Source organism: Microchirus variegatus, assembly GCF_963457635.1.
Source record: "Microchirus variegatus genome assembly, chromosome: 4".
In the NCBI taxonomy this organism is placed as follows: Eukaryota; Metazoa; Chordata; class Actinopteri; order Pleuronectiformes; family Soleidae; genus Microchirus; species Microchirus variegatus.
The window spans coordinates 15,681,920-15,709,550 of NC_139805.1; the positions used below are offsets into that span (position 1 = coordinate 15,681,920).

The window sequence follows — 27,631 nt, forward strand, 5'->3', positions numbered from 1 at the left end:
GTGGAGTTTAGCGTCTGAAAATGTCAACAAGTGGTGACTGGCGGTGATTTAGTTTGAAGTCTGTACTGACAGTTCTGTGTGTGTGTGTGTGTGTGTGTGTGTGTGTGTGTGTGTGTGTGTGTGTGTGTGTGTGTGTGTGTGTGTGTGGCTGCTCACTAATGACTGCACTAATTATATGTGGGACAGGTGTGTGATGAGGAAAGCAGTTTGTAGGTGTGTTTGAACACCTGTGTTACTTACTCTTAGAAATAAAAGTGCTAAGTAGAACCATATATGGTTCTTCGGCTTGTCCTCATAGGAGAACCCTTTTTGGCTCCAGGTAGAACCTTTTTATAAAGGTTCCATCAAGAACCCTTTTAAAATTCTTTATTCAGGAAAGGGGTTTTAAAGGGTTCTCTGGATCAAAATGGTTCTTACTGGAACCACATTAGTGTTACCAAGAACCCTTGAAAAACCATTTCTTTGGGAAAGGGTTTTTCAGAAGCAAATGGTTCCAGGTAGAACCTCAGCCCTTGTAGAAGGACCCTTTTGGAACCCTTATTTCTAAGAGTGTAGGACATTTGTATGATGTGAACACAAGACCGTGTAGTTCTCTTGAAGACCTGCTCAGACTAACCCTAATTTCTTACTTAATTTCTGAAGTTTTGGATTAAGATGTGAGTGTGTGTGTATTAACTAATCAAAAAAAGAAAAACACACATTTTGATTGTGCTTTTCTTAATTTCTCTGGGCAAACCATGCAGTGCTTATATCATGCAATTTTATTTGTTAATAAGAACTCGCTTTGTTCATTCTGCTTGAACTTTTATAAATAATATATATATATATTATTAGTAAGCAATGATGTTTGTTGCTCCTTTCCATATAATGTTTGTGAATGCACAACAGCATCAACAGTTATTTATGTAGACATTTTAATTAAATGCTATATAGAACTCTGGATGTCTGTTTGTAACTCATATTCCAGGTGAGTAACATTTACTTATGGAATTGGGAGACTAGGTGATCGTATATGTCCATGTGTGTCTCAAACCTCAGATACATCACACGCTGACGTCTGCATTGAGGCATCTGCATTTCCGCCAGTATTACGTTAAATAAATAATACTAATAAACAATCACAGAACTAGAACTGACTAAAAAAAAATCAAGAACTAAAACGACTATTATTGCCATAAGCTATACAGCATATAGGAATTAAACCAGTAGTCAGGCTTCGAGGGGCAGGAAGAACTGTGTGAGTCAGGACTTTAAACTGTGGAGGCCGGCATTTAACCTTTCGGGTGTTCAGCCTGCAGGAATTTATTAAGAGAAGAAAAAGGGGAAATTGGTGAGTTGTGTGTGCTCGACCGTCTCATTTCTCACAGCGCCTGCGACTTCTGTCTCCTCCAAGCGAGCGGGCCGACTCTGGCCCTGTCGGCTTCACTCCTGAAGGAGACAGATGAAGCCTTGACTGTTTGGATACAGCTAATGTAGTCAATTGTGTACCTGCTACTGCAACTGCTTAACACATCGAGAGAAAGGATTGTTGGAGTGAAGTGCAGTACATACATATAATCTCAGAACAGAGAAGTAAATTCATCTGTAGCCATTTCTCCATCACAAATAGATTTCTATATTTTTAAAAGTCCAAACATGCTGCTTTACCCCTGACAACAATGGCACATGCAGCCGAGGCAAATTAGTTTTTCCTGTTAAACTCTCCAAGTTCTTACTCACTGACATAAATGAAGCAGGCAAAGGGGGGGGCACAAATAAAGTGTTAAATCATTAAACCCAACGTTATACAAACATGCACAGCGTTTACAGTTTAAAAGTAAAGATGGTTTTAAAAAAACTTTTTTATTTTTTTAGCTGTGCCGTGTGACCTCACAAAATAAATATATGTGGCTTTTTTATTTATTTAAATATTTATTATTTTTTTATTAAAGTGAAGTAAAAGTAAAGTGACATGTTTGTTCTGTATTTGCAACTTGAGGTAACCTGCAAGGAAGTCACGGGCCAGATAAAACTAGTTATACAACATAGGGCCCCAGGGCTATGTTGCCCATGTGTGCTCTATAAGGTTTTTGCCTTACTATGTAAAGGCAGTCGACATAATGTATGTTGTGATTTTACACTATACAAATGTCATTGATTTGATTTGACTAAATCACAAACTGAAAGGAAACACCAGCTCCTGCGGGACAGATGTAAGGAGTGATACCATGTCTACTTCAGTATTGTCTCACCGATCAGGTCGAAGCACTGCTTGTTTTTATAGCTATTACTCGAGGCCACCGTGATGTGAAAGACATGTCAGCCTCCTCCTCGTGTAAATCAGGTTTTCAATGACGTAGTCAGGGCAACACAAACCCGAACATTGTTATACACATAAGAACGAATGTGGTGAAGAGTATGCATGCGCGTATATGTGTTTTGCTACTCATGTTGAGTCATAATCAAAGCACTTATGTTCAGCGCCTTTGTTGCTCCATACTGTAACTGTAACTACACCAATAAACTTACCTTAAACCTCTCTCCACCATCTGGGAACCTCGTCTGGATTTTCACACACTGTGCCTCGTGCATCTGAAAGCAGCAGAAAGAACAAAGTAAAGTCGATGTTTTAGCTCACTGAAAAAACTATTATCTGACTGTGGGTGTGTTCGCTCACTTTGCTGCCACTGAGTGTCAGGGTTTTTAATTTTTTCTCTCTTTAACGTGTCAGTGTTGGCACCGCAGTCGCTTCAGGCGTGTTCTCTTTGTGCTTTTCGTTTCACTTCGAACAGGGTTTTTCACTCCTGGTCTTGCATGTTTTTAAGTGTTTCCCTGCTCAAACACACCTGATGCACATGGTCGGCTCGTCACTAAGCTCTGCTGAAGCCTGATAACAGCCATTTATTTGAATCAGGTGTGATGGAGCAGGGAAACACCTAAAACTAGGTGTGAGAATCCCTGCCTTAAACCAAGTTTTCAGGATACATTTCTTGTTGCAATAGCCCACGAGCCATTTTTCCCCCCAAATCCATACACACATGTAAATACAAGTTAATTGCTATATATATAGCTGCCCCTGTGCCATAATGGATACAGCCAAAATAAATTAAGAAGCTTCAAATGAAACTGAAAAATGCCTTTTCACAACTCTGGATTAGAGAAAGTACTGATAAACAGAACAATACTTTCTGAGATAATTTGGCAGCTCATACCTTTAGCTGTTTCTCACTCCTGGTCCTGGGGAACCACTGTCCTGCATGTTTTAGTGTTTCCCTGCTCAAACACACCTGATTCACATGGTCGGCTCGTCACTAAGCTCTGCTGAAGACTGATAACAACCATTTATTTGAATCAGGTGTGTTGGAGCAGGGAAACATCTAAATCATGCAGGACAGTGGCTCCTCAGGACCAGGAGTGAGAAACCACTGTCTTAGAATTTGGAGAAATTCAGTACACAGAATTTTCCTGTATGGACACATCATGCCGTGGGAAGAAACGGCCTCGGGACTTTTTGTAGTTGTTTTTTGAGTCCTGACGTGATTAAACAATTTAGAAAAGTAATGCAAGCAACAGAGCGATCTGCTCATTTTCCCCTTATTAAGCACTAATTGAGAGGAAGAGTGAGGGGGGGAAAGAAAATGGAGATAGAAGTGATGAGAGGAGAGTCAGGAGACAATGAAATAATGAGAGAGAGAGAGAGAGTCACAGAGCGACTGAGAGACACTGAGTATTAAAGTGTATTAACCAGTGGTCCAGGTAATAGTGATGTGTATTTTTGGAGCCAATCTAATTACCCTCTAATGAGCCATTGTGATCTATTAGTCTCTTGATGTCTCTTTCACTCTCTCTCTCTTTCCCTTTCAGACACACACACACCCACAGATGATTATGACATCCATTTGAATTTGCAGCCTATTATATACACGTTTGCTTTAACTCACACAAAAAACATATGTAACTCACACAGCAGGTTTTCACTTGTACAGTTTGTTGACAAGTCCAAGTGTTAAGATTAAACCCACACATCCTGTGCCATTTGGTAAAAATTGAGTTATGTTGAATTTTTTTTTTTTTTTTTTTTTTTTAAATATTGGACTTGATTACCTGAGACAGGTTCACGGTCTGACAGCGCGATGCATTGTGACAGTGTTGATCTTTGAACGTTTCATCCGTCCTGTCCTGTGAGTTCAGACTGAGCGACAGAACACTGGTGAACAATTGTGTATCACTGTCCGCTGTCTGTCAGAGACTTCTTCTTCTTCTTCTTCTTCTTCTTCTTCTTCTTCTTCTTCTTCTTCTTCTTCTTCTTCTTCTTCCAGACTCACTGCTCTGAGTTTGACAGACACCAGTCAGCAAACCAATGTCACAGACTGGATTTGGCATTTTGCCGCTCTGAGCAATAAGCTCCCTGATGTCGAAAGTTGAAAGTTTCATTGGTTTGTTCGTGGTATCACAGTCGTTTATTATCATATGTATCAGTATGTCCGTGGATTTATGTTTCATGATTTGATCTATCTATCTATCTATCTATCTATCTATCTATCTATCTATCTATCTATCTATCTATCTATCTATCTATCTATCTATCTATCTATCTATCTATCTATCTATCTATCTTCTGGACTCTTATAGGGACAAATAATATTTTCCTTATCTCACTTCTTGTTTTCCTGTGGTCAGTTCAGAGCTGATAATCAGTTCGTTTGTCGCACAAACCCAGAACAACAAATGCTGAAAGAGTAGGATCCTGTCTAACGTATCTATAATGGGGTGAATCGAAGATGTTTTTCCTGTGAGGTGACGAGTAAGTAGCCTCATATCAGTGCAAATACCCAAGGACAGTCCTAACTTTGCCCACAACTTCCACTCCCTCTCTCTAATCTGTAAGTCACTATCAAAGATCATTGAGCCATGCATCTCAATGAGGGTCAGATTGATTGGTAGGAGAAGAGTGGAGGCAGGGTTTCGATCTTTGCCCCCAGGCCTCGAGAAGGGAGATATGGTCACAGGGACACTGTCGCACAGCTACACACAGTCCGCTCTCCATCAACAAGATGATTGGACACATACATGCCGAGCCACGCCCGCACCTGATGGAACAATTGTAGTGACTAATGGAGAAGATGAGAGACAGAAAGAGCAAGCAGGAGAAGGAGAGAAATTGGGGGTTTGTGCACTGATTGACTTGTGGTCAGAGAGGTTATGCCCATTGATCTGTGGAGCAGAAGAAGCAGGCTTTGGCCTGAGGTGCTTCAGAATGAGTCTATTTGGGTTTAGGATTCCTGTCCATTCCCACCAGGAGCGTTTTCATCATCGGACTCCCCAGGACTCACAGCTGCTGTCTGCCGCTGTCCACGTAATGCACAGAGGCCAAAGGCCAATCAATGTTCTACAAGAGGTTGATACAGATCTTATTAGTCAATGAATGATCATTAGTGGTCTAACGAGGCATTGATTTGTCCAAGGGCCAAAGGTTGTGGTGGTTGTGGTGAGTGTCTTTAATACATTAAACACAATTGATTGCAGAGTAGGGAGGGATATTTTTGAAGGATGCTGAAATTACATTGGACAGTGAGAGATCTGAGGTCAGGCGAGGAGAGGAGTTGGACCAACATTGGCTGTTCGAATGTAGTTAGGATTGACCGCGGCGCCCCGCAGCACATTTGTCTTTCATTTGTTACCGGTGTAGCAATTCTGCAATTAATAAAAAGCAGATATCTAGAAGAACTAACTCAAAAGCAACTGGACTTGCTGTTTAAAAGGCTGAAGCAGCAGCCTTTGAAAGCTGAGGAAATGACTCCGCGCATAGCAGATGTGTTACTACAGGCCCTATTATGTTGCTCATTAAATACCCAACGTCTCAATAGGCCATTATTTCCCCAATAAAAAACAAACGGCGGCCTGCATACTTTCCCCCCCTCTCCCCCCTTTGCTTCAGAGGTTAGCTGTACCTCACAGACGGCAAAAAACCCTGACTAATATCCTGCATATGATGCTTTTAAATAGGAAGCAGGCCGGGAAGTAGGGTGGGGTACAGGTGTGGCGGGAGCCAATGGCTTTTATAGCCCTCCATCTTCTCTGTAATTGTGCCAAAGACCTGCCTAGACAACCCACCACTGCTGAGTTCGCTGCCAAGCGTTACTTTTACTCCTCGCGCCAATCTCTGTACGCCTACTGGTTATATAGAGTGTGCCTATTATGGCTTAATAGGTGGATTTCTGTTGTGCTTAGAGAATTGTTTGATGATTGGGATAATGATGCCAGTTGGAGTGAGTTGTCTCAGCACTTTATCGCCAACAAAGACATAAAAAAAAAACCCAGACCCCGCTGCTCCAACCTCAACTTCACATCCTATACTGGATACTTGCTTGTACGTATGTCCCTTGCTATTCAAAGCAGTCCGCTCCCCTTTATGTCAATCAGAATTATAACCACGTCCACAGGTTTGTCACTGGGGGGACATTCGTTACAATGTCTCCCCTGCAGAACAGCCTTTTCATGCCCCAGCATAATGTCAGTGGGTGACATCCAGGCCTGATGTGATGTGGCATTCACTAAAGGTCACGTTAGGCGTCTCTGCTGCGCCTGCATCAGCAGAACTGGCAGCCGTCATATGGGCGCTGGCATCGGCCATTACCCAGGCCCTCTGGGGGACTCAGTGCTTTGAGGATTTGTCAGCGTGATTCTGATCTCTCTGTTTTTCCGTGGTATGTACTGAACCTAACCCAGGAGGACAGTCACAATCCACGTCTTGATGCAGAACAACAGAAATTAAATTTCACCGTCAGTCATGCGAGAGGATAGCAATATGTTTTGTTTCAAAAGATAAACTTCACAGTCTCATGATGCTCATGATAGCGGGGATGGGGATGGGGCAGAGGCTTTTCACAGTTGTTTTGATGGGTCACTTTCCACAGGGGAGTGTTCTCTTCAAATCCACAAGGAGGCTTCATGTTCAATATCTATATCTATCTACACTACCGTTCAAAAGTGGATCACCTATACAATTTTTGGGTATTTACCATTAAAATTCACACTTTTATTCATCAAAAGAGTTGCAAAATGAATAGAAAATATAGTCAAGATATTGACAAGATTAGAAATAATGATTTCTATTCAAACTATAATATAAAAATGGCGTAATAAAGGACAATAATTTTGCTTCAAACTTTGCTTTCGTCAAATAACCATCAAAACTATTTTCAGCTGTGCTAGCACATAATTGCACAAGGGTTTCAAGGGTTTTCTAATCATCCAATAGCCTTCTAACATGATTAGCAAACACAATGTACAATTAGAACACTGGAAATGGGCCTCTATACACCTATGTACATATTCCATTAAAAAACAGATGTTTGCAGTTAAATAGTCATTTACCACATTAACAATGTATAGAGTGTATTTCTGATTCATTTAGTTATATTCATATATATTCATATATTCAAAAAAAGTGCTTTTCCTTCAAAAATAAGAACATTTCTAAGTGACCCCAAACTACCAAAAGGTGGTGTATCTGTACTTGTATTAAAGTGTGTTTACCGTCCATGCCAGTCCAAAGTTGGACATAAAGCTAGTTTGAAGTGAACACAAAATAGGAATACATATACATATAGCCTTCTTGTTGTGGATGATGTTATTATTCTGTCTCTGTTTGCTCTTCTTGTACAGAAACGATTTAACATTTTAGTGTATGTTGCACCGGTCATCTGAAAATATGACAGAGGGAGCGTTCCTGTGTGTAGAGCAGCAGTGTAAATGTGTAAATGGGTGCGAGAAGCATTTATGAAGTCACTTGAAAATGGTTTGAATGTAATAGTCGTTTGTTTATATTTAAAAGTTATCCATTACACTCTTGAACATAGTCAAATAAAGTCATCATGCCGAGTGGGGAAAGGGCGAATGGCAGCCGGCCAAAGGCTAGGCAGTCAGGAAAGGATGTCCTCGACTGGCAAGACATAAAGACAGAAAAAGGAAACAATCAGAGACAGAGACACAGTGAATCCATTGAGCGATGGAGCAGTCAGACTCAGCACAGCCTGGTGTGAGAGGGCCAATCCATCCAAGCCAGTTGCCGTAGTGAGCTAACAGTTAACAAGCCCCAGAGGCAGATTTTACAGCCCCCTCTTGTGTGTCTGAGACCCCCCAGGGTGAAAAAGGGCTGAGGCTGACTGATACTGACAGGGTTTATGTGGGTGAGGGTGGATGGCAGGAGGGGGGGATGGAGACGTGTAAAAAGGTGGTCATGAACCAGCAACTGTCACTTATAAGCGAGCAGCACAAGCACCGAGACAGCCCTCAGCAGAAGAATGCAGGCACGCACAACACACTCATCCATACATCCACACATACGCACGCTACCACACCATTAAAATCTGATGTGTGCGCGAAGCGGAGGTGAGAGTTGGCGACGAGGCTGTAGTCCGAAAAGCAGGGGGGGGACTTATCCAAAAAGTGGACCAATAAAACACCTGAAAATCAAATCCCATTGCTCTTATCGCGGCGCCATTCAGAGACGTTATCTATGCAGGTAATGTGGTTATAAATTCAATTTCAGCCCAGAGATTTCATTGTTTACTGATGCCTGCATGTTCCAGGCGGCAAAGCACCGAAAGCCCAGGAACGCTCGATGCGTGTCGGGAAAAGTCATTTAGGCTTCCACAAGGGGATGCAAAAAAGGCGAGAGAGTGTGGGGGGTAGAGCTGTCACTCTCCCAAGGACACCTGACTCCACTTTCTATTTTCCTCTCCATGTTTTATTTAGAAGCCATTTTGTCCTATTTGGTTCCTCATTATGGTTGCTCATAGCTCAACTGATGTCAGGGGACGGCATTTGCCGACAGACGAGCTCATCGTGTCACTGGACATTTGGAGAGAAGCTGGGACGAAAGTCTTAGCTCTTGAGTAATAAGGTCCTCAAGGTAGTTCAGTGCACTGTGCTCCACACCGAGTGGTCAGAAATACTGTACACCAATCTGTGTTGAATTGTGATTGCAAGCACTGTCATCTGTTTTCCCTTGACTGTGCGTTGATGGGAAATTAGGTGCATCTTGCTCCACACCTCTCTCCATGTGATTGATGGCTTTCAGGAGTAAATCACCTCATCTACTAGGTAAAATCTTGATATAGTAGAGCTCCTTGGGCTCCCAGCTGGCTGCTTATGGCAGTAATCCATCAGTGGGGCCCAATGGGCCGAGTGGCCCTCCTGGGTAATGTTCCTGTTGACAGCCTATGATGTCAACACACTGACACGAGGGGAGCATAGCACTGTCTGTGTGTGTGTGTGTGTGTGTGTGTGTGTGTGTAACCTTATTTTACTACATGAGTTACTAGTACTACACACACACACGCAACAGCACGTGAGGACAGTAGCAAAAAGTAGTTTTATAGAGCTGCAACTAACGATTATTTTCGTAATCGATTAATCTGTCGATTAATTGTTTGTTAAAATACGTTGATCAGTGTTTGTCAAACCTGGAAATGTCTCGTTTTGTCCACAAACCAAAAGTATCCAGTTTTAATGATTTCTTTGTAATATGGAGCAAAGAAACAAAGAAAATATTCACATTTAAGAAGCTAAAACAATCAGAAATCTTGTTTTAATAATGGAAAAAGCTTCAAACCGGTTAATCGATTATCAGAATAGTTGACGATTCATTTAGTAATCGATTAATAATCGATTCATTGTTTCAGCTCTATAATTTTACTCAAGTATTCTGCTTCAGTTGTTGATGTACAGTGTCCTAAATACTCAGAAACACACTCATAGATTCATTTTAGTAGTACAGTACAGTCAGTTTTACAGTTCACTGTAAAAGACATCCTGTTTATTTCTGTGTTTTTGTTCTACATGAAACTCACGACACAGTTTCCCTTAACACCTACTTCTTCATTGTCATTCTTCCTCCATCCAGGCAGGGTGAAGGCTCTCTACGACGCTCAGGCCCCCATGTGTCCGGTCTGCCACACCATACTGCGACCGGGTGAGCTGCAAGATCACATGGAGCAGGAACTTACCAAAGTTGCCCATCTACAAATCAGGTAATGCTCATAATTTTATTCCATTCCATTAACACTGTGAGATATGTGTCATTTTTCATTTTCGTCATCCGTAAAATGTCAGAAAATGTTGATCAGTGTTCTCAAATGTCCACGAACCAAACGTATTCAGTTGCAATGATTTATTTGGCAGAAGGAGCATTAACCCAGAAAATATTCACATTTAAGAAGCTGAAAAATCAGACCATCCAAAATGGAATAATCAATTATCAAAATAGTTGATAATTAATTTAGTAATCAATTAATAGTTGATTAATTGAAGCCCTAATCCACATACATCTATTTTTCTCTAACTTCTACCATCTATCTGCCAGTGATCTATCGCACACTTTCTATTCTCTTTATCTTTCGCACAATTAATGTTGACATTTTTCCCCCTCCCCCCTTAAATCTGCCCCAAGAGGTATCTCTCATCTTCTCTGTCACCTGTGAGCAGTGTTTACAAGCTGCTTCATTGTTCCCTACATATTTCATATTACAGCCTCAGGCTTCAAGACAACAAATCATACACTGAGCAGATAATGTCCCACTAATGGCTGCTTTAAGCCCTGCACACACACACATGCACAGACACACACACACACACACATGCACAGACCGACACAGCTATTCTTCTGAGGACACTGCATTGCCTTCTATTCATTTGGACAGCCTAAACAAAGAATTATTCCTAACCTTAACCACAACCAGTTAATACCAAACCAAATCACAACCCTCAACTTAACTAACTCACCAGAAATAAGGACCGGGTTTTGGTCTCCATGCTGGTTCTGAAAGGGTCAGGGTTTATGCCAGAATAAGGTCCTGAAGAGGAAGCAAATATAAGTAAAAACACACAGTAAAACATGCAAGGATGAGATGGGTGCACACACACACACACACACACACACACACACACATTACCTGCTGCTTAGACCAGAAGAATGATTCCTCCAATAAAGACATTACACTCCAAATCTACTTAACGACCGCTCCGTGGACAGTAATGGTTTCAAATTGAACTTGGCCCACGGGGACACTGTGTGTGTGTGTGTGTGTGTGTGTGTGTGTGTGTGTGTGTGTGTGTGTGTGTGTGTGTGTGTGTGTGTGTGTGTGTGTGTGTGTGTGTGTGTGTGTGTGTGTGTGTGTGTGTGTGTGTGTGTGTGTGTGTGTGTGTTACAGTACCTGTGCATAGTGAGAAAGAGTGAAATGAGGTTACGCACAATCCCCGACACACATTTAGACAGAGATAAAAGCAGAGGTTATTTATGAGATGACATTTTTAAAGATCACGTTGTGTTTGCCGCTATCGCTTAACAAGATGGTGTCGTTGATCCGTGTGCGTGAGTGCACGCCACGCGTGTTACCTTCTCATCTCCACGCTTGTTTAACGCGTCGTCCTCTGTGTTATTTGCCTCTCTCTCCCCAGCGGTGACACTCCAGCGCAGCATGACCTCCTTATAAAAACCCCAAAGGTAAACACACGTGATGTCATCAGTTATGAGTTTCAGTTAGGTGTAACGTCCTCTTATCAATTGCCTTTGACACCTTCTTTTTTTTTTTTGGTCTCCAGTCTGTTGCTCTTTCTCTGCACATAAAGCGTGAAGGAAGTTCTCCCACTTCACCTCCTCGACCGGCCGAGCACACTCATTCTGACCGATACCAGGTAAGTTTAAAAATGATGGGAAAGCTTCATCAAATTATTAGGAGTTACAGATTTCAAGTTAGTATACGTGGTTTTAAATATAACTGTATTTCCACCGGAGTTGAGAGTTTCTATTTCCTTACAACTGCAAAAAAAATTAGCAACATAGCATTTCCACAATGGAGTGATCAGCAGATTATGGGGAAAAAGTCATTCTCTTTATTCCGTAGCTCAGATAATTATGGCGTCATAGCAGTAAATAAGAAATAATTAACACTTACTGTGACACATCGAGCTGTTTCCCTCGCTGTTGTATTAATAAAATTAAATCATTGGATGATAAATGTGGAAGTTGTTGATGTTCTTTCTCTGTTTGTTGCAGACATTTCTCCGCGTGCGAGCAAACAGACACACGAGACTCAATGGTACGTCGATTAATGCAGAGTCAACCTGTTGTTATGTTGCATTGCTGCTGATCCCCTTCAGTACAATAGACTCAGCCAGGTTTTTACATTCAAAAAATAGTAGTTTACATTGGTGTTCAGTGCAAACCCTCCTCCTCCTCCTCCTCATCATCACCCCCCCACACCATCTCCACTGGCCTAGCGCCCACACGAGCAGAGGAGCTATTAACCTTTCAACTTTGACCTCTTGATATGTTAACAGTCGATGACCTCTGCTGGTGCAGGTGCTACGTCAAATCTGCCCCATTGCGCCCTCACAGCGCAGGATCTCACCTAGACTGCACACAAGCTGGTAAGAATCACAGCCAAGCACTTTTTCTACAATCCCCGCCATCTTTTTTTAAATTATTCTTTTCTCGCAGCCAAGTCCTGGATTTAAATGAATGCACGTTTGAATAATACGTTGAAACAAAAAAACTTACACAGTCCAAAAACATGCAGAGGTTAATGAATGTAGGTGTGAATGTGAGAGTGAATGGTTGTCCTGTGAAGGACTACAGTGACCTGTGGTCACCTGTGGCTCCAGCTGCCCCGTGAGCCTCCTGAAGAGGATAGAGTGAGAGAAAATGAATTTAAGGCAACATCATCTTGTAAAATGAAATAATGATTCACAACACTTCCTCTTGCCTGCTTCATTCAAGTGAAAACTTGCTGGGTTTAGTAAAGGGAAAGTAATTCACAAATATTAGTGTCAGTCTTTCACCCTATGCTTCTTTTTTATCGTTATATATTCATTTTTAATGAATATTTAGTCTTGCCTGCATTATTGTTCACATATAAGCCAATAAGAATGACTTTTGGAATTTATATTTTCAAAGATTCAGATACACACCCTCTTTATTTGACATGAAAATGTCACATTTTAACCACTCGGTCTCTGTGCGTGTATATATTACATATAGACCTGCGTCCGTAAAGCTGCAGCTGACACAGCAGACGTCTTACTACTGTTATTATTACTACTGTGAGATTGTGTGGCTCTTAGTGGACTCTTCAAACTGCCTGTGCTGTCGAGGTCTGTTAGCCTTTATTGGGCCGTTATAACAGGATGGTATAATGAGCTTATAAATACACATCAGGGAGGAAGAAAAAGAAGAAGAAAAGGAGAGGTGTTTGGGGTTGGTTGATTAATCAACCTCTCTCTCTCTCTCTCTCTCTCTCTCTCTCTCTCTCTCTCTCTCTCTCTCTCTCTCTCTCTCTCTCTCACTCCTCTGTCTGTTTGATGAGCTTTTCCTCATCTATGACCATCTCTTTAACCCTCATTATGTCCACTATGATGGCAGTGCTTGGGTCACCAGCTCTCTGGGTGTCCCCCCCCCCCCCCCCCCACCACCCTGAGGGCCACTGTCATCCCAGCAGGAATTAGAAGGCCCTTAAACTTAATGTCCCCTTATGCAATCTGCACTGAGTCAGTTCAGAGAGTGAGAGGAGGTGCAGTTGGTGTTCTGCCATGTTAACTTTTATATGTTAGGAAAATGGGGGGAGGAGGAGGAGGAGGAGGAGGATGGAATGGGAAGGGAAGGGTGTTGTTGTGTATGTGGAGCCCACACTTGTGTCTCATCTCACTTTCTTTTCACTGTGATCGTACTCCAGGGCCTGTGCTTTACTGTGACTGTGTTACAGGTTGGTCCACACACATAAACAGAATCTCAAGGAGCAGGAGAAACACTTGTGTTTTTATTATTTTTTTTGTTTGTTTTTTTCACAGTGGAACTGCTATTTCCTACAAAAACGACAAAGATTTTTTTTTTTTGAGTTAATTAATTTCTTTCCTGGTTAAATAATGTCTAAATGTTAAAATCGACCAAACTGTAAAACAGTGAAGAAGTACACAGAGAAATACAAAATATTGAGTGATTTTCTTCCATTATTTTTTTGAGGGAGGATTAAAAAAAATACCTTAACATCTCAAAGTAGTTAATAGATTTTAACAATCTGTAATAATATAAGAATTAATGAGAAGAGCCTTTACAGTGACAAAACTGTAATCCTCTGTTTTGGATCATCTTCATATGGCAAAGAAAGAACTAAAAGAAAGAAAGGCTGTAAACTAACTGTATCACTGTCTTTCTGCTCTGTTCTCAGTCAGGATTGGAAAAATGAAGCGGAGGAGACCAGAGGATGGACAGGTATGTGTTTCATTTTTCCTGGAACCTTTGGACAGATCATGTATATAAGATATAAATATAGTATAAAACAGGAACATTGGCTGAGGTGATGTTGGTGTTCTAAACCCTGTGACAGTGTTGACCGTGTTTTGTTTCACGTAGCTAAACCATCACTGTCAGCCCGCTGTGTATCCATGTGAAAGCTCTGCAGGCGTTTAGTTCACAGCTATGAAAACACAGAAGCAAGATCTGCAGCTGGAGGCTACAGGAGGCATGCGGACATTATTCATTCAGACAGTGAACTTGTGTTCTTCATGTGTGTGTGTGTGTGTGTGTGTGTGTGTGTGTGTGTGTGTGTGTGTGTCACAGGAGGGTTCAGTGGACCTGGTGCCACTGGAGAACGAGTGGAACGAGAGGAGAAGGATTCAGATGTCAGCCATAGTCGGAGGGTTTAAAGGTAAGAATGTGTGTATGTGTGTGTGTGTGTGTGTGTGTGTGTGTGTGTGTGTGTGTGTGTGTGTGTGTGTGTGTGTGTGTGTGTGTGTGTGTGTGTGTGTGTGTGTGTGATCTTGTTGAGTGGAGGGTGAATAATGTGACTGAGTGGCACTTTAAAAACCACTGAACTTTTCAGTCCACATTACAGCGGAGCTGAAAGCCCTAAAGGGTCAACTTAAGAGGAGGACTTTTTGTGACCTTGACCCACGACCTGAAACTTGTTCCATTTTTGACTGACAGGAACAAGGCGGGGGGAGGGGTTAGTGAGATGGGCAGCAGAGAATTCAGTTCATAGAAGTCTATTATTCACCTGTAAGCGTTGAAATTACGTTGTCCTTCAATCGTAAAAACAATGTGTGTGTGTGTGTGTGTATAAATTTGTCTTATTAGGTGCAATGCTGGTGAGCACAACTTCTTCTAAAGAGTGTCGTGACAGTGACGCAGACCTGGACGTGGATGGAGATGATACTCTGGAGTACGGCAGAGCACAGTATCCTTTACAGTGCTGTACACGCAGTTAAACAACTGTGCTTTTATAGTGAGAGAAGAAAATGTGGAAAACTAGGATTCTTGTCTATATACACTCAGATCTGTTCATCATTTCCTGATAACATAACATTTCCCGAAAATAGGGCGAGAAGACAAACAACCATCCACACTCACACCTACGGTCAATTTAGAGTGTCCGATTTACCTAATCCCCAAATCTACATGTTTTTGGACTGTGGGAGGAAAACCCATGCACACACGGGTAGAATTTCTCAGTATTTTATAGATTTGATTTGTCTTAGTCGTTGTCTTCACTCAGTTTTTCCTGAGTTTGTCTCTCAGATACACAGAGGCAGATGTCATGCCCTGCTCAGGAGAAAGCTCCAAGGATACAATAGTGAAGTACGGCCTTTACTGTGAATCTATTGTATTATTATGTCCTTTTTAAATAAGTTGTTTGTTGTGTAGTTTGTCACTTTTAAACATGTGTGTTGTGTTCTTATTACTACAGCAGCAGCAGCAGCAGCAGCAGCAGCAGTGTATTACCTGACTCCAGAGTAAATCTAGACTATTCCAAATGGTTAAATGATGGTGAGTTAACTCTGAATGAGTGACTTGAGGAGTCGAAGTGCTATTCTGGCTATTTTGAATGTGTTTGATTTTGCCTTTATAATCATGGACGTGCACACATAGACCCCAGGTGGCCTCTTATCAGATAAGTGCCTATTTTTGAAAAGGCCTTTTGTATTTATTTCTTTTTCTAATTCTATATTTTTTTTTTGTTTTTTTTGTGTGGCCCACGGCGTCAATTCTGAATTAAAAGGGAATACTAATGCCCAAATTTAGACTACTTGAGTTGTAATTTCTGTGAGGCAGCTGTTATTTTCTTTCATACAATAATGTAGTACAAATTTGTTGAATCGTACAAGTGCATGATTGTTGTGTGTTACAGATTTGCCACTGTGACATTATTAAATTATAGAGGAGTCCTTTTTCCACTTGAACCCCTGCTTCCTTGAAAAGAATGAAAAGAAAGAATCAGCTTCTTTTTGTAAATTTCCCCACTGCGGAACAAATAAAGGATCTTATCTTATCTTCTTTACTGTAACAATGACAAACAGGCTTAAAGACATGGAAAGACTCTTGGTAATTACTTGATATATTAATTCATATTAATATACTCAACCGTTTGTTTATTTATTTTTTACTCACTCAGGAAGTCCATCGACCAGCGGCGGAGAGAAAGTGGACTGCGGCGAATCCACTCTGCCCAAAACCTGCAAAAATACAGAGCTAGAGACGTGAGTTAAATACATGTAAATAGGCAATCTGCTGTATCCTCACATAGGTCAAATCAAAACAAATTTGTCATTTGTGCCACTCTATACCATATATATACATATATACATATATATATATTATATCTTGCTACTCATTGTCACAGGGAACCATGCACACACGAAGCACGACTAGAGAAAGTGTAACCATCTCTTTTGTGAAGTGTAATTTTGGCAGCCCATGGCTCTGTCTCAGCTCGGACTACCTGCCCCTGCCTGCTTTCACCAGCATGATGCACAATACTATATCAATATGATGATCTCATCAATCAAGGTCACAGCAGGCGACTCGACCATGTGCACACATTTCATCACACTTAATGCACTATAGCCTGTCTGCCTCCATGTACAGTGCACGTCTGCACACGTGTCGTCTCCGCTGTAATTGTGAGCGTGTTTGTGTGTGTGTGTGTAGATCTAATCTCTGGGTGGACCCTGGCCACACACACACACACACACTCTATACTCTCCACCCTCACCCCCCCCTCACACACACACACACACACTTATGATAAATGAGACAGCGAATGCAGCAATGTGATTGCTGCTAAATTTCATGCTTAGTGTCCGTGTTGGCCAGCGAATAATTTAATCTGTCTTCGATTTATAAATGACTCTCCTGTGTCTGACTAACGCACATGCCCTCCCTGTGTGTGTGTGTGTGTGTGTGTGTAGGCTCTCAGACATCTCCGCGCTGACAACTCTGGATGCACTTAAAGCTCGGATACGCGATTTGGAGAAACAGTTGTCCAAAGGAGACAGATTTAAATGCCTCATCTGCATGGTGAGTAGCAGACACACAGTGATGCAGAAACTGATGATTCCTGTAGGGACCTGTGTTTTAGGCAATAAGTCGTTATTATCCATCGTGATGATTATAATAAAATATGATTTTAAACTGCAGGATTTATTTGTCGTAAAGCTTAAATCACAGTATGACGCAGACTCATTATGATTAGTTGACACGGAATATTTTTGTTGCTGCGCTGCTGTGAGTGTGTTGACAAATCTGTATCTGTGTTAATATGCATTTGAACGGTAACGGTAAAAATCAAGATTGAATCTGAGCTCAGACCAAACTGATTAGTTTATTTGAGTGCTGTAATGATTACAAATATAGTAGTTGACCTTCAGAAAATTATTTTTACACTGTTCATTTATTATTGAAGTTATTTAAGCAGTGAGCAAACACAGGTGTCCCTTTTATGGACAGTAAATTAGATTTTTGCTAATATAGCCCCAGAAAATAAGTAAAAATGTTGTGATTTCCCATGTTGTTTTACATAATTTTCTGTTTTTAAAAAGCCTTAAAAAGACATCTCCTTATTGTTATGAATTGCTATGAATATTGTTGATATTTCTTTCATTAATTCATCATACATTATCTCATCTTTAATACAAGTAATCATTAATTGCAGCCTTACATAACTCATCATCTAATCTGTGCTAGTATGGAAGTAAACAGCAGCTGAATGAAACCTTCAGAATCAGATTAAATTTATGTTTCTAACGCAACAAAGTCAAAGAGATTTGCTTGCTTTGCTTTTTTTTGTTTTAAGTTCTGTCAAGAAACACCAAACTAAACAGGAAATGCAAATGAGTTAATTAATGAATTAGTGCGTCCTGGTCTCAGTCAGACCTTTCACATGAATGAAATATAAGATTCTTAGCAGCGTCTCCTTCTGCGATGCTGTTAGTGTAGTTTCATGTCGACATCTAGTGGACATTTGTTGTACTACAGGAAAAATAAATCCTCACCTTTATGAAATCCGTCTTCCCACAGGACACGTACACAACTCCGCTCACCTCCATCCAGTGCTGGCACGTTCACTGTGAGGAGTGTTGGCTTCGTACTCTGGTAAAACCTTCAACTTTTTTCCTGATTCTCAAAAAGTTGTTTATCAAAAATGTTCATTATCATGTGAGGTAAATGTGTGTGTTTGCTTTTTTTTTCCCCCCCAGGGAGCAAAGAAGTTGTGTCCTCAGTGCAACACCATCACTTCACCTGGAGACCTGAGGCGGGTTTACCTGTGACGGGGAGGGAGGAGCTTCTTCTGTTGTAGCCAATCAGGGGTGGACTTGTGGGCAGCTGGCCTGCCGTAGACTGTCATCCTTTTCCTCCTCTTCATCCTCCTCCTGAATTCTGAATGAAGAGCCTCACACGATCATCCGTCACAGCCCTGTATCATAGCAATGTTGCTGCAACTTCGACATCAGACCCAGAAGAAACATCGAGAACCCACTGAGATCTCAGGCACTGAAGAAAAGAGAGAAAAATACATAGAGAAATGTTTTCGGACAATATTTATCTTTTTCTAAACCTTTTATCTGTTTTATGAGTAAAAAAAAAAACAATAACATGCAAAGCACATGTACATAGTTTTGTGTATGTTTGAATTGGTGTGTGTGTGTGTGTGTAAACAATGTGGACTGTATTTACTGTACATAGTTTTTGATTATATCACTTCTTGTTTGTTTAGCTCCCGTAGGTTCATTAACAGTCCTTAACTTTGTCTCTGACACTGATGTGTTTCTTTGTACAGGATCATCAAATCTAATTTTATCAATGTTCAATAAAACGTGCGTCTTAAAAGTCAACTGTTTGGCAAACTCTTTGAGCCGTGGGTCAAACAAACACGGTCATTTACCTGTTGAGTGTGTGTCCACTCGACTGCTCCGGTTTTGCCCTTTAAAAAAAAAAAAAATGGGTCAGAGCAGGATTAGCCCCGACAGCCCGTTGCATCTCATTTGGACTGGAGCGACACTAAACCCTGCTATTCTGAGCGTCAAGTCGACCAGACACAACGGGCCATCACGCTACACCACAGCCTCGTCTTAGTCCCTTAATAACAGTGTTTGAGGTTGTTGATTTTTAATTTGATTTTTTTTATGTAAACCTCATTTCCTCCACTTTACGCACCCATGAGCAAGTTTGATCTAATTGCTTCTAAAGTAAAAATGTGTAAGTTAAACTATCTTGTATAAATAAAGGATGAAAAACATGCTTTCACAATATTTACTTCAACCTTGACCTTGACCTGGCTCTTTGACATTGGACAGATATTTTCAGGTACTTTTCAAATGAATCGTGACATTATTATTATTATTATTATTGTTATTATTGTTATGATTATTTTGTATTAAAATGTGATCTGTTGAAGGTGTGGACTGTGTGGATTAAACAAAGTCAGCATGCACACATGTGATTGGTCCCTGATGGGAGGTGGAGGTAATTCAGACTGACAGTGAGCTGCTTCAGTGTGAAACACACACACACACACTTCTTCACTGAAGAATCACCTGTTACTGAACAGCTCTACGACACGGTCGATAGAGTGAATAAAGGTAAGGTGTCTTCTTTTTTTTTTGTTAATTAGTTTAAACAAGATATTATATAAAATATTCAGTTTTAATCGTTTTCTAAAGACATAACAAATCCTTTTCATTGATTGTTTACTGCTGCAGGTGAGAAAGATCAGCTCACACTGACGTACGACGCAAACATCACACGGGCATATTTATCGCACAACATTTATAATGAACGACACCTTTGAATCATTGTTGAGAGGGAAATATATCTCGCGAATCAATCATCTTACAATCACCTCATTTGTTATTAATGGTATTTAAGTGAATTATTCATTAAACGTGGTGGGAGGTGAGCAAATGAGAGTTTTCACCTTATTATTAACAAAGATGTACGTTCAAAAGCTGCAGGAAGAATTAATAATGCTGCATATTCCCCTTTAACACATTCATTATTTATATTACAGTTGTGTATTATTATTAGTAATAGTAAGAAGCCTATAAATATTGAAGTTGATTTGAGGGATATACTGTAGTTGATTATTTGTTACAGTCTTAAAACAACACAGAGAAGAAAAGCAGGTACAAAGTAAACGTCACAGTGTTAGTCGTCCACCTGTCCAGGACTCTTTGTGCAGCCTGGCCCACATCCAATTATTCCTGCTGACTGACCTGCGATGACTTCATTAACCAGTGTTCTCAACATTAACCTCAGAGCCTCGGGCTGTCTGACACGTCAGCAATTAGGACGTGGACGTGTCTTCATATTCGAATAAAGGAAACGTAGGATGTTTCTAATTGTCAATACGTCATCAGTGGACATTAGAGCCACAACAGTGACATAAGAGCAAAGGTCAGCTTTTAACCCCCCTACTGTACACTGTTGGGATGTTTCCTCACATCAATGCACTTAAACCAGCAAACATGAGCTTTACCATGACTGCATTAATTCGAGAAAGTGAATGCAAGTGATACTACAAAGGTGGCTGCAACACTATGTCTTCTTTTAAAGTGTTTCTCGAACAAACCTACGTCAAGATTCTCTCCATCCGTCCGTCTGGTCTCTCCATCACAGAACAATGTCAGGACCAAGGCCCTTGGTGCTGAGCGGCCCCTCAGGAGCAGGGAAGAGCACTCTGATGAAGAGGCTGATGAAGGAACACGAGGGCGTCTTTGGATTCAGCGTGTCACGTAGGTTTTTGTGCCAAACAATGGTTATTCGTTTCCTGCTATACTGAGAGGGAAGTAGGACAGGAGTTACAGCATGTAGATTTGTGCTTTATCTAATCATGCCTAAGGTTACATTTTTCAGCATCTTTATCATTATATTTATATATAAAGAGTTATGTTTGAATGGGCTTTAATGTTGAAATGTGTCTCCTCACAGACACAACAAGAAACCCTCGACCAGGGGAAGAAAATGGCAAAGGTACAGTATATTCTGGGAACACTTTAGTTTCCTCGTGCTGTAGGTACAGTAGGTGGCTGATGTTTTTAGTGCCTTTCAGAGCTGTACCACGTGTTCTAGCCTCCCTTCCCTGCGTGGCCCGCATAAACGACCACAACACTTCTTACTCCCAAGTGAACTGCACAAATGGTTGTGTCCTCCCTGTACAGCTCAGGGGATAAACCTCTTTCTGTGCCTTTCTCGTCTTCTCCATAGGGCTGAACAGTCTCCCCATGCTACTGGGGGCTACGTTACTGCCCGTAGCAGACGTCTTCCCCGCTGACTTAAAAATGTCAACCTCAGTTTCGCGTCCAAATGAATCAGAAACCACAGAGAAAGGTGACCTCAGTGTGATCGCGTTTTGTTTTTCTTTTCCTAAAAGGCAAAGGGGAAGGGGGTTACTTTCATCACCCTGACATGCTCTCACTGGATTCGGAAAAGTGAAATGAAAATGAAATTATCTATGGATTTAGGATGAGACAGCCTGCACTTCGGGAGTAAAAAGCTTTTGAAAATAGCCCCCTGTGAAGCCTCAGTAGTGATTCCCAGTTCTAGAGCAGTGACGTTTAACTGTCCTATTTCTTGTTGTGGCTAAAAGTGCACTCATGATTTACAACCATTAGCATCACCACATGATTCAAGTGCCTTTAAACACTGAATATTGTCATATAAATGCCAAATATTTTACATCACATCAATTGAGCAACATGAAAGTGTTGCTTTTATCACAGACTGGACCGAAATGAAAGGAAAAATTATAAAAAATTCATTATGTCTTGTTTTCTGGAATATAATCTCCAAATCTTTCTTTTTTTTTAATGTTATGATGATTTAATCTTATGGATATGATAAGGACAGCCGACTGCATGCATCTGAATGTGTGCACACTTTGGCTTTGTAGAGTTTGTAGATCACTTGCACTTCATCAGATATGAAAATGATGATTTGATGTGATAAAAATGATTTCTTCAATAATCCTTCAATAAACTACCCCCCCATTGTGCAACAGTGCTGGATTTATCAATAATACTGAATCTTACAGATTACCACTTCACAACGAGAGAAGTCATGGAGGAAGGCATCAGCAAGGGCGACTTCATCGAGAATGCAGAGTTTTCCGGCAACATGTATGGAACGAGGTAAATATTAACGTCATTATTATAACAGATTATGTGCATTATTCATTGAATAATATATCAATATAAGTTTGTCAAAGTATTCTCGTTAAATAACCATTTGACAAACTAAGGTCTAAATGCTGTTTTACATGCGTACAGAGTTCAAACGAGTGGGAAAAATAAACTCCTTTAATACCAGTGTCACACTTGTCGTCAAACTCAACAAAGCAGATATCGAGTCTGTCGCCTTTTTTCTAAGAGAGGAGCTTTAGACTGGGCCACAGTGTTCAGCAGGATATATAATAGTCTGGTGACAGATGGAGCTTTAACTTGCATTAGGTCAAAAAGAGCAGCGCTGCAGCAGCTCACCACCTTGTGTGTCACGTTTAATCTCTTCCTCTCATTCTGACAATAACACAGGGAGAGAGAGAGTGCAGTGTGTGTGAGGAGCCTGGATCAATGCAGGGATCCTCTTACCTTATAGTCACTGCATGTGGACATTTTCAGACTGACCTTTGTTCATTATTATTTGGATATGCTTCTTTTTAAATGTTTATATATATATTCTAATTCCTTACCACTGCACTGTTTCTACAGTAAAGCTGCCATAGAGGACGTGCTGGCCAAGAACTTAATCTGCATCCTTGATGTGGACATCCAGGGTGTGAAGAGGATTAAAGAGACTGATCTGAACCCCATCTATATCTCCATTCAGCCTCCTTCCATGGATATACTAGTAAATGTCCAACTTTTTTTGTTTGTTTGTTTGTTTTATACTTCTTATTGTCACATTAAAATGCTGTAGTGCTATGGTATACTGTTGTTTTTGTTACATCTTTGCTCCCCTGTGTTTGTCAGGAAAAACGTCTGAGGGACAGGCAGACAGAGACAGAGGAGAGTTTACAGAAACGTCTGGAGGCTGCACGCATCGATATGGAGCTCAGTAAGTTTCCCAAGATTTAATTCTCAAAGAAAGAAAAAAAACGACTGAAGACTGATTCACTTCTTATTTACAGGTAAAGAGCCAGGAGTGTTTGACGTCGTCATCGTCAATGACGACTTAGAGCGGGCGTACGAGGAAATGAAGGACATCCTCACTGAGGTGAGTAAACACAGAAAATATCGTCCTAGATCATGGACACAAATAAATGTTAAGAATTCATCAAACTGTGGAAGACATGTTAATAAAAACTATAATTATGAGATTAATTTTACTTTTAATAATGTAGGTTAATCTGATACTGGCATAAAGCAAAAACTACATGTTTGCTGTCACCACAACCATGTTTTTATCAGTTTTCTTTGTATGAACCAAAATAAATAAATATCACGTAATAAACTTGATACATTCTCAGATGATAGTGACGTCTGATAGCTGGAGCACAGACTCATGCTGCTCTTAATAAGATTGTTAGACTTTTTGGACAAAAATAAATGACATCCTCATATTTCTTTGCACAGGAAATCCAAAAAGTCCAAGAGGCCAAATGATGACGAGAAAAACAGTAACCAAATATTTCTGCTATTGGAGAGAATAAACCAACACTTCTGGCCTGAGTAACAGCGTCTACACTCGCTGCAAACACACCGGGAAAACACTTCAATCTGGAGGTTTTCTTTTACTTTCTGCAAAAAAAAAGGAAATGTGTCGGATTTGCATTCATGGAAAAGTGGGACCCTGCATTGAAAAGGTATTATTCGGGGGTTTGTGTTTGATTTAGAGCAAAATAATGGTCAATAACTAGGTATGAAAATCATGACACACACAAGGAAACCAGTGGAGGGAAATCAGGATCACCTACCACACACCTATATAGTTCAGGAAACACTTTTCCTTCTGTTGAATTCTAATATATTTTAATTTAATTATCTCATAGTTGTTAAATCAAAAAGGATCCTTATTTATATTGATGACTAGTAGAATAGTTCTATGTAACGCTGCATATTATTTACAGATGACATGGAGGATGTCTGGGATGAAATCACTGTGTGTGAAAACTGTTTGTGTGTGAGACTGAATAAAGAATGTGAGGACAATGACGGACCACTCTATTGATGTTTATTTAATCTGTCATTCACTGACTCACTCCTGTGGTTATTTAACCCAATATGTTATTAAAATGAAACTCAGAAGCATCCAGTAAAACGCAACATCAACTCATATACCATTTATACATCGCAGTCTTAACATTCAAAGATTTAAATAAAACACTCTCTGGTTTCTGAATCGAGCAGAACAGTGTTTTTTTTCCCTGTCAGAGAAAAATATGTTGAGCTGAGTCTGAAACTAAAGGCAAAACAACAGTCTCTCACGTCACAAACAAACACGACTGCATAGATTTTTTTATCCCTGATCTGTTTCCACATTAAGCCAAAGCAAACTTCAAACACCACACGCTCATGTACAACCTTACACGAGTGTGTTTTAAAAACTCATTAAGACGCATCACATTTTTCATAATCAGAAACTAAAATGTTTTTCTTTTTAAATGATAACCACACAGCTAAAAATCAAAGATGCCGAGTAAGAGGCTGCATATGTTAAACCTGCTGGGGAAAGAATCTTTTCCATGACTGCTTTACTGAAAGAACGGACCCTGAAGCTTGGTACGGACCAGCTCTCGTTTCTCTTCCTTCTGCTTGAGGTAAGCTTTGAGCTTGTCTGTGGAGAAACACACTTTGGAGTGTCGGGCTTTGTGAGGAGCACGATGAGCGCGCAGCCACGGGTTCTGGAGACACTCAGCTGCAGTGGGTCTCCCCCTGCAAAATTACATTTAGTCTTATTTGGATGTATGTGTTTATGTTTATTTCTTCACTCATATGGCTTTAATTTGTGATTTGGTTAAAAAATATATATGTATATGTTTTATTAAAATTATACTCAACGCACTAACCAGGATTTGTTATTCAGGCTGCTCTTCATGAAGGTCAACGCTCCCTCTGACAGTCCAGGGTAACAGCATCCAAACTGGATCTTCCCCTTCTTAATGTTTCGGTCCTCCTCCCAGCTGTGCTCTGCAGAGAATGGGCTGTCTGCGCTCAGCCTGAATCAGAATCAAAAATACAACCAGAACTTCAGGTGCTTAAATCCATAAATGTGTGTAAAATGAAAGTATTGAAAAAAAGCATAAAATACAATCAGTATTTAAATTAAATATTGTGCAGATTGTGTGCATGTATTTAAAGGCTTGTGTGTGATATGCTGTTTTTCCTGGAGTGTGTTCTGTTTGAAAGAAACAATTATACACACATACACACACACATTTTCTAATGTCTAAATATTTTGTTTTTTGTCTGCTGCACTGTTAACATTTTATTATTCAGGCACTCAACTCATAGCTTGCATGAGTTGTATAAAAGACCCTGTACAGCCTAATAAAAAATAATACAACACAATTCAAATACAGCAGAATATTACAAAATACTAAATAATATAACCATTTACATTGTTTCAAATAATGGCAGTTAACATTAACAGATAATGATGTATTGGCCAGAATTCTACACACAGACACAGTCTGGTTTTCATAATTTCAGAGGACATTACTTTGATTTACATTCATTTCCTGGTGACTTACTCTAACCTAAACCATAATTACTACTGGCCTAATCCTAACTCTGACCCTAGGAAGACCCCATAATGTTACCGTGTAAACATTGTGTTATCATGCCTTGATTTGATTGATAATCCCAAACCTTAGCAATAACCAGTTACTGTCTAAACCCAACTACAATTCAAATCTTAGCCTTAAAAAATTAGGTTTTGCCTCACTAGGACCAGGTCTTGGTCACCACGAGGACTACTGGTCCTGACAAAGTCAGTGTTTATGCCAGAAAAGGTCACAAAGAACAAATAAAAGAACACACACACAAAGAAGAGCACTTCTGCTAAACTGCATCTAAAATGCATCTAGGTATGTGCTGCAGTCAGTAATGAGAGTATAATAAAAAATGGAGACAGAGCACGCCCTGCTGGACAATTTATGTGATGATGCTCTGCCAATAAAAGCATCGGCCACAAATGTTCAATATTTGAGTAACATGTTAATTTTATGCATCTTTTAATCACAAACATTTGCACCTCATTTTGTAAAAAAAAAAAAAAAATGTTCTTTACTTACATGATGAAAGACAGAACTCCAACAGCCCAAATATCAGTTTCAGGACCGACACCATGACCCTCCAGGATTTCCGGAGCTTTAGGAAGCACAATATAAACTGACAAACAGACAGAACACAGGGAGGGAATTGTTCATAAGGAGTTATGCTGTTATTGGCAATGCCACCTTTCACTCACATGCTTGACTTTCTGCATTAGGAAAATAAATCAGAATGAATTGGATAAAAAAAGAAAAGAAAGAAAATGGACTTGGGTTTGTTAGGTTATGGTAGCTAGGATCAGCTGAGGTGGATGAGGTTAGGTGGAGTTATTTCCATCCATCAATCCCTCCTTCCTTAAAGAATGTGTACCTTTGCTGCGACAGTCTGTTGAAAGCCATGATAGTCCACAGTTTAGTACATTAGAAGAATAAGCAACAATGCAAGTTTTAATATTTTACACAGTTTAGTTTTTTTGTGTTTTTAAAAAAAAAAAAAAAAAAACAATTCAGCAGTACCTTTGCTCTCTGACAGGCCTTGGATGTGTTCGACGTTGAGGGGCTGTCCAGGTGTGAAGGATTGAGCTGAGCCAAAGTCTACAATCTTCAAGTGGTTACAGTCGTCCACCAGCATGTTGTCAGACTTCAGGTCCAGGTGGACAACTCGACGGCCGTGAAGGTAGTCGACGGCGCTCAGGATCTGGAACAGCAGCTCTGCAACATGAACCTCTGCGTACAGATCTCTGAAAGGACAGAGCATGTTTGTCAAGCACACTGTGTTTACTCAACTGGTAACAGGATGCATCAACACAGTGTATTAGATAATGGTCTAAAGATTCTATTAATTTATTGTATTTATATGACATTTACAGGTCCAGTGTGTAAGAATCAGTGATATCATAGTAATAACTATGACAAGATGACTTATAGACTCCTCTGCTCACCCCACCCTCTTCAAAGCTCATCAGGGAACTATGATGACCTTTAAATCCCACAAAGAATGTTATTCTACTTCTTTGGTTCGTAAGCTTTTACTTCAAATCATGAAACGTAGAGTTGAACAGACATTTGTGTGTCTGTTCAAGCTGCTGTGGAAAACAGTGGCCTCTGTA

At 40.3% G+C, this 27,631-nt stretch overlaps 3 protein-coding genes across 3 annotated transcripts in view; 2 read left to right on the forward strand and 1 right to left on the reverse strand.

Moving 5' to 3' along the window:
* rnf220b (ring finger protein 220b) overlaps nucleotides 1–18,585 on the forward strand; it is a gene marked incomplete at both ends in the record, with an annotated part of 30,457 nt that extends 11,872 nt beyond the window's left edge. Inside the window, 14 exons of the mRNA XM_083887830.1 lie at nucleotides 9,894–10,016; nucleotides 11,443–11,488; nucleotides 11,587–11,679; nucleotides 12,041–12,083; nucleotides 12,325–12,414; nucleotides 14,208–14,251; nucleotides 14,600–14,687; nucleotides 15,116–15,215; nucleotides 15,557–15,616; nucleotides 15,744–15,805; nucleotides 16,431–16,515; nucleotides 17,227–17,335; nucleotides 18,335–18,409; nucleotides 18,514–18,585. Coding sequence (XP_083743956.1) covers nucleotides 9,894–10,016; nucleotides 11,443–11,488; nucleotides 11,587–11,679; nucleotides 12,041–12,083; nucleotides 12,325–12,414; nucleotides 14,208–14,251; nucleotides 14,600–14,687; nucleotides 15,116–15,215; nucleotides 15,557–15,616; nucleotides 15,744–15,805; nucleotides 16,431–16,515; nucleotides 17,227–17,335; nucleotides 18,335–18,409; nucleotides 18,514–18,585 — 1,090 coding nt within the window. The remainder of the gene's footprint in view (nucleotides 1–9,893; nucleotides 10,017–11,442; nucleotides 11,489–11,586; nucleotides 11,680–12,040; nucleotides 12,084–12,324; nucleotides 12,415–14,207; nucleotides 14,252–14,599; nucleotides 14,688–15,115; nucleotides 15,216–15,556; nucleotides 15,617–15,743; nucleotides 15,806–16,430; nucleotides 16,516–17,226; nucleotides 17,336–18,334; nucleotides 18,410–18,513) is intronic.
* A 2,351-nt stretch (nucleotides 18,586–20,936) lies between these two features.
* guk1b (guanylate kinase 1b) lies at nucleotides 20,937–23,913 on the forward strand (the record flags this gene model as incomplete). Its single annotated transcript, XM_083887831.1, has 8 exons — nucleotides 20,937–21,048; nucleotides 21,245–21,286; nucleotides 21,521–21,643; nucleotides 22,347–22,443; nucleotides 23,020–23,158; nucleotides 23,281–23,365; nucleotides 23,439–23,524; nucleotides 23,884–23,913. The coding sequence occupies 8 exons, from the start codon at nucleotides 20,937–20,939 to the stop codon at nucleotides 23,911–23,913; spliced, it is 714 nt and encodes a 237-aa protein (XP_083743957.1).
* Nucleotides 23,914–24,472: 559 nt separating this feature from the next.
* obscna (obscurin, cytoskeletal calmodulin and titin-interacting RhoGEF a) overlaps nucleotides 24,473–27,631 on the reverse strand; it is a 42,986-nt gene continuing 39,827 nt past the window's right edge. The window contains 5 exon segments of the mRNA XM_083888168.1: nucleotides 24,473–25,182; nucleotides 25,317–25,466; nucleotides 26,544–26,640; nucleotides 26,893–26,907; nucleotides 27,039–27,262. Coding sequence (XP_083744294.1) covers nucleotides 25,002–25,182; nucleotides 25,317–25,466; nucleotides 26,544–26,640; nucleotides 26,893–26,907; nucleotides 27,039–27,262 — 667 coding nt within the window. The 3' untranslated portion in view covers nucleotides 24,473–25,001.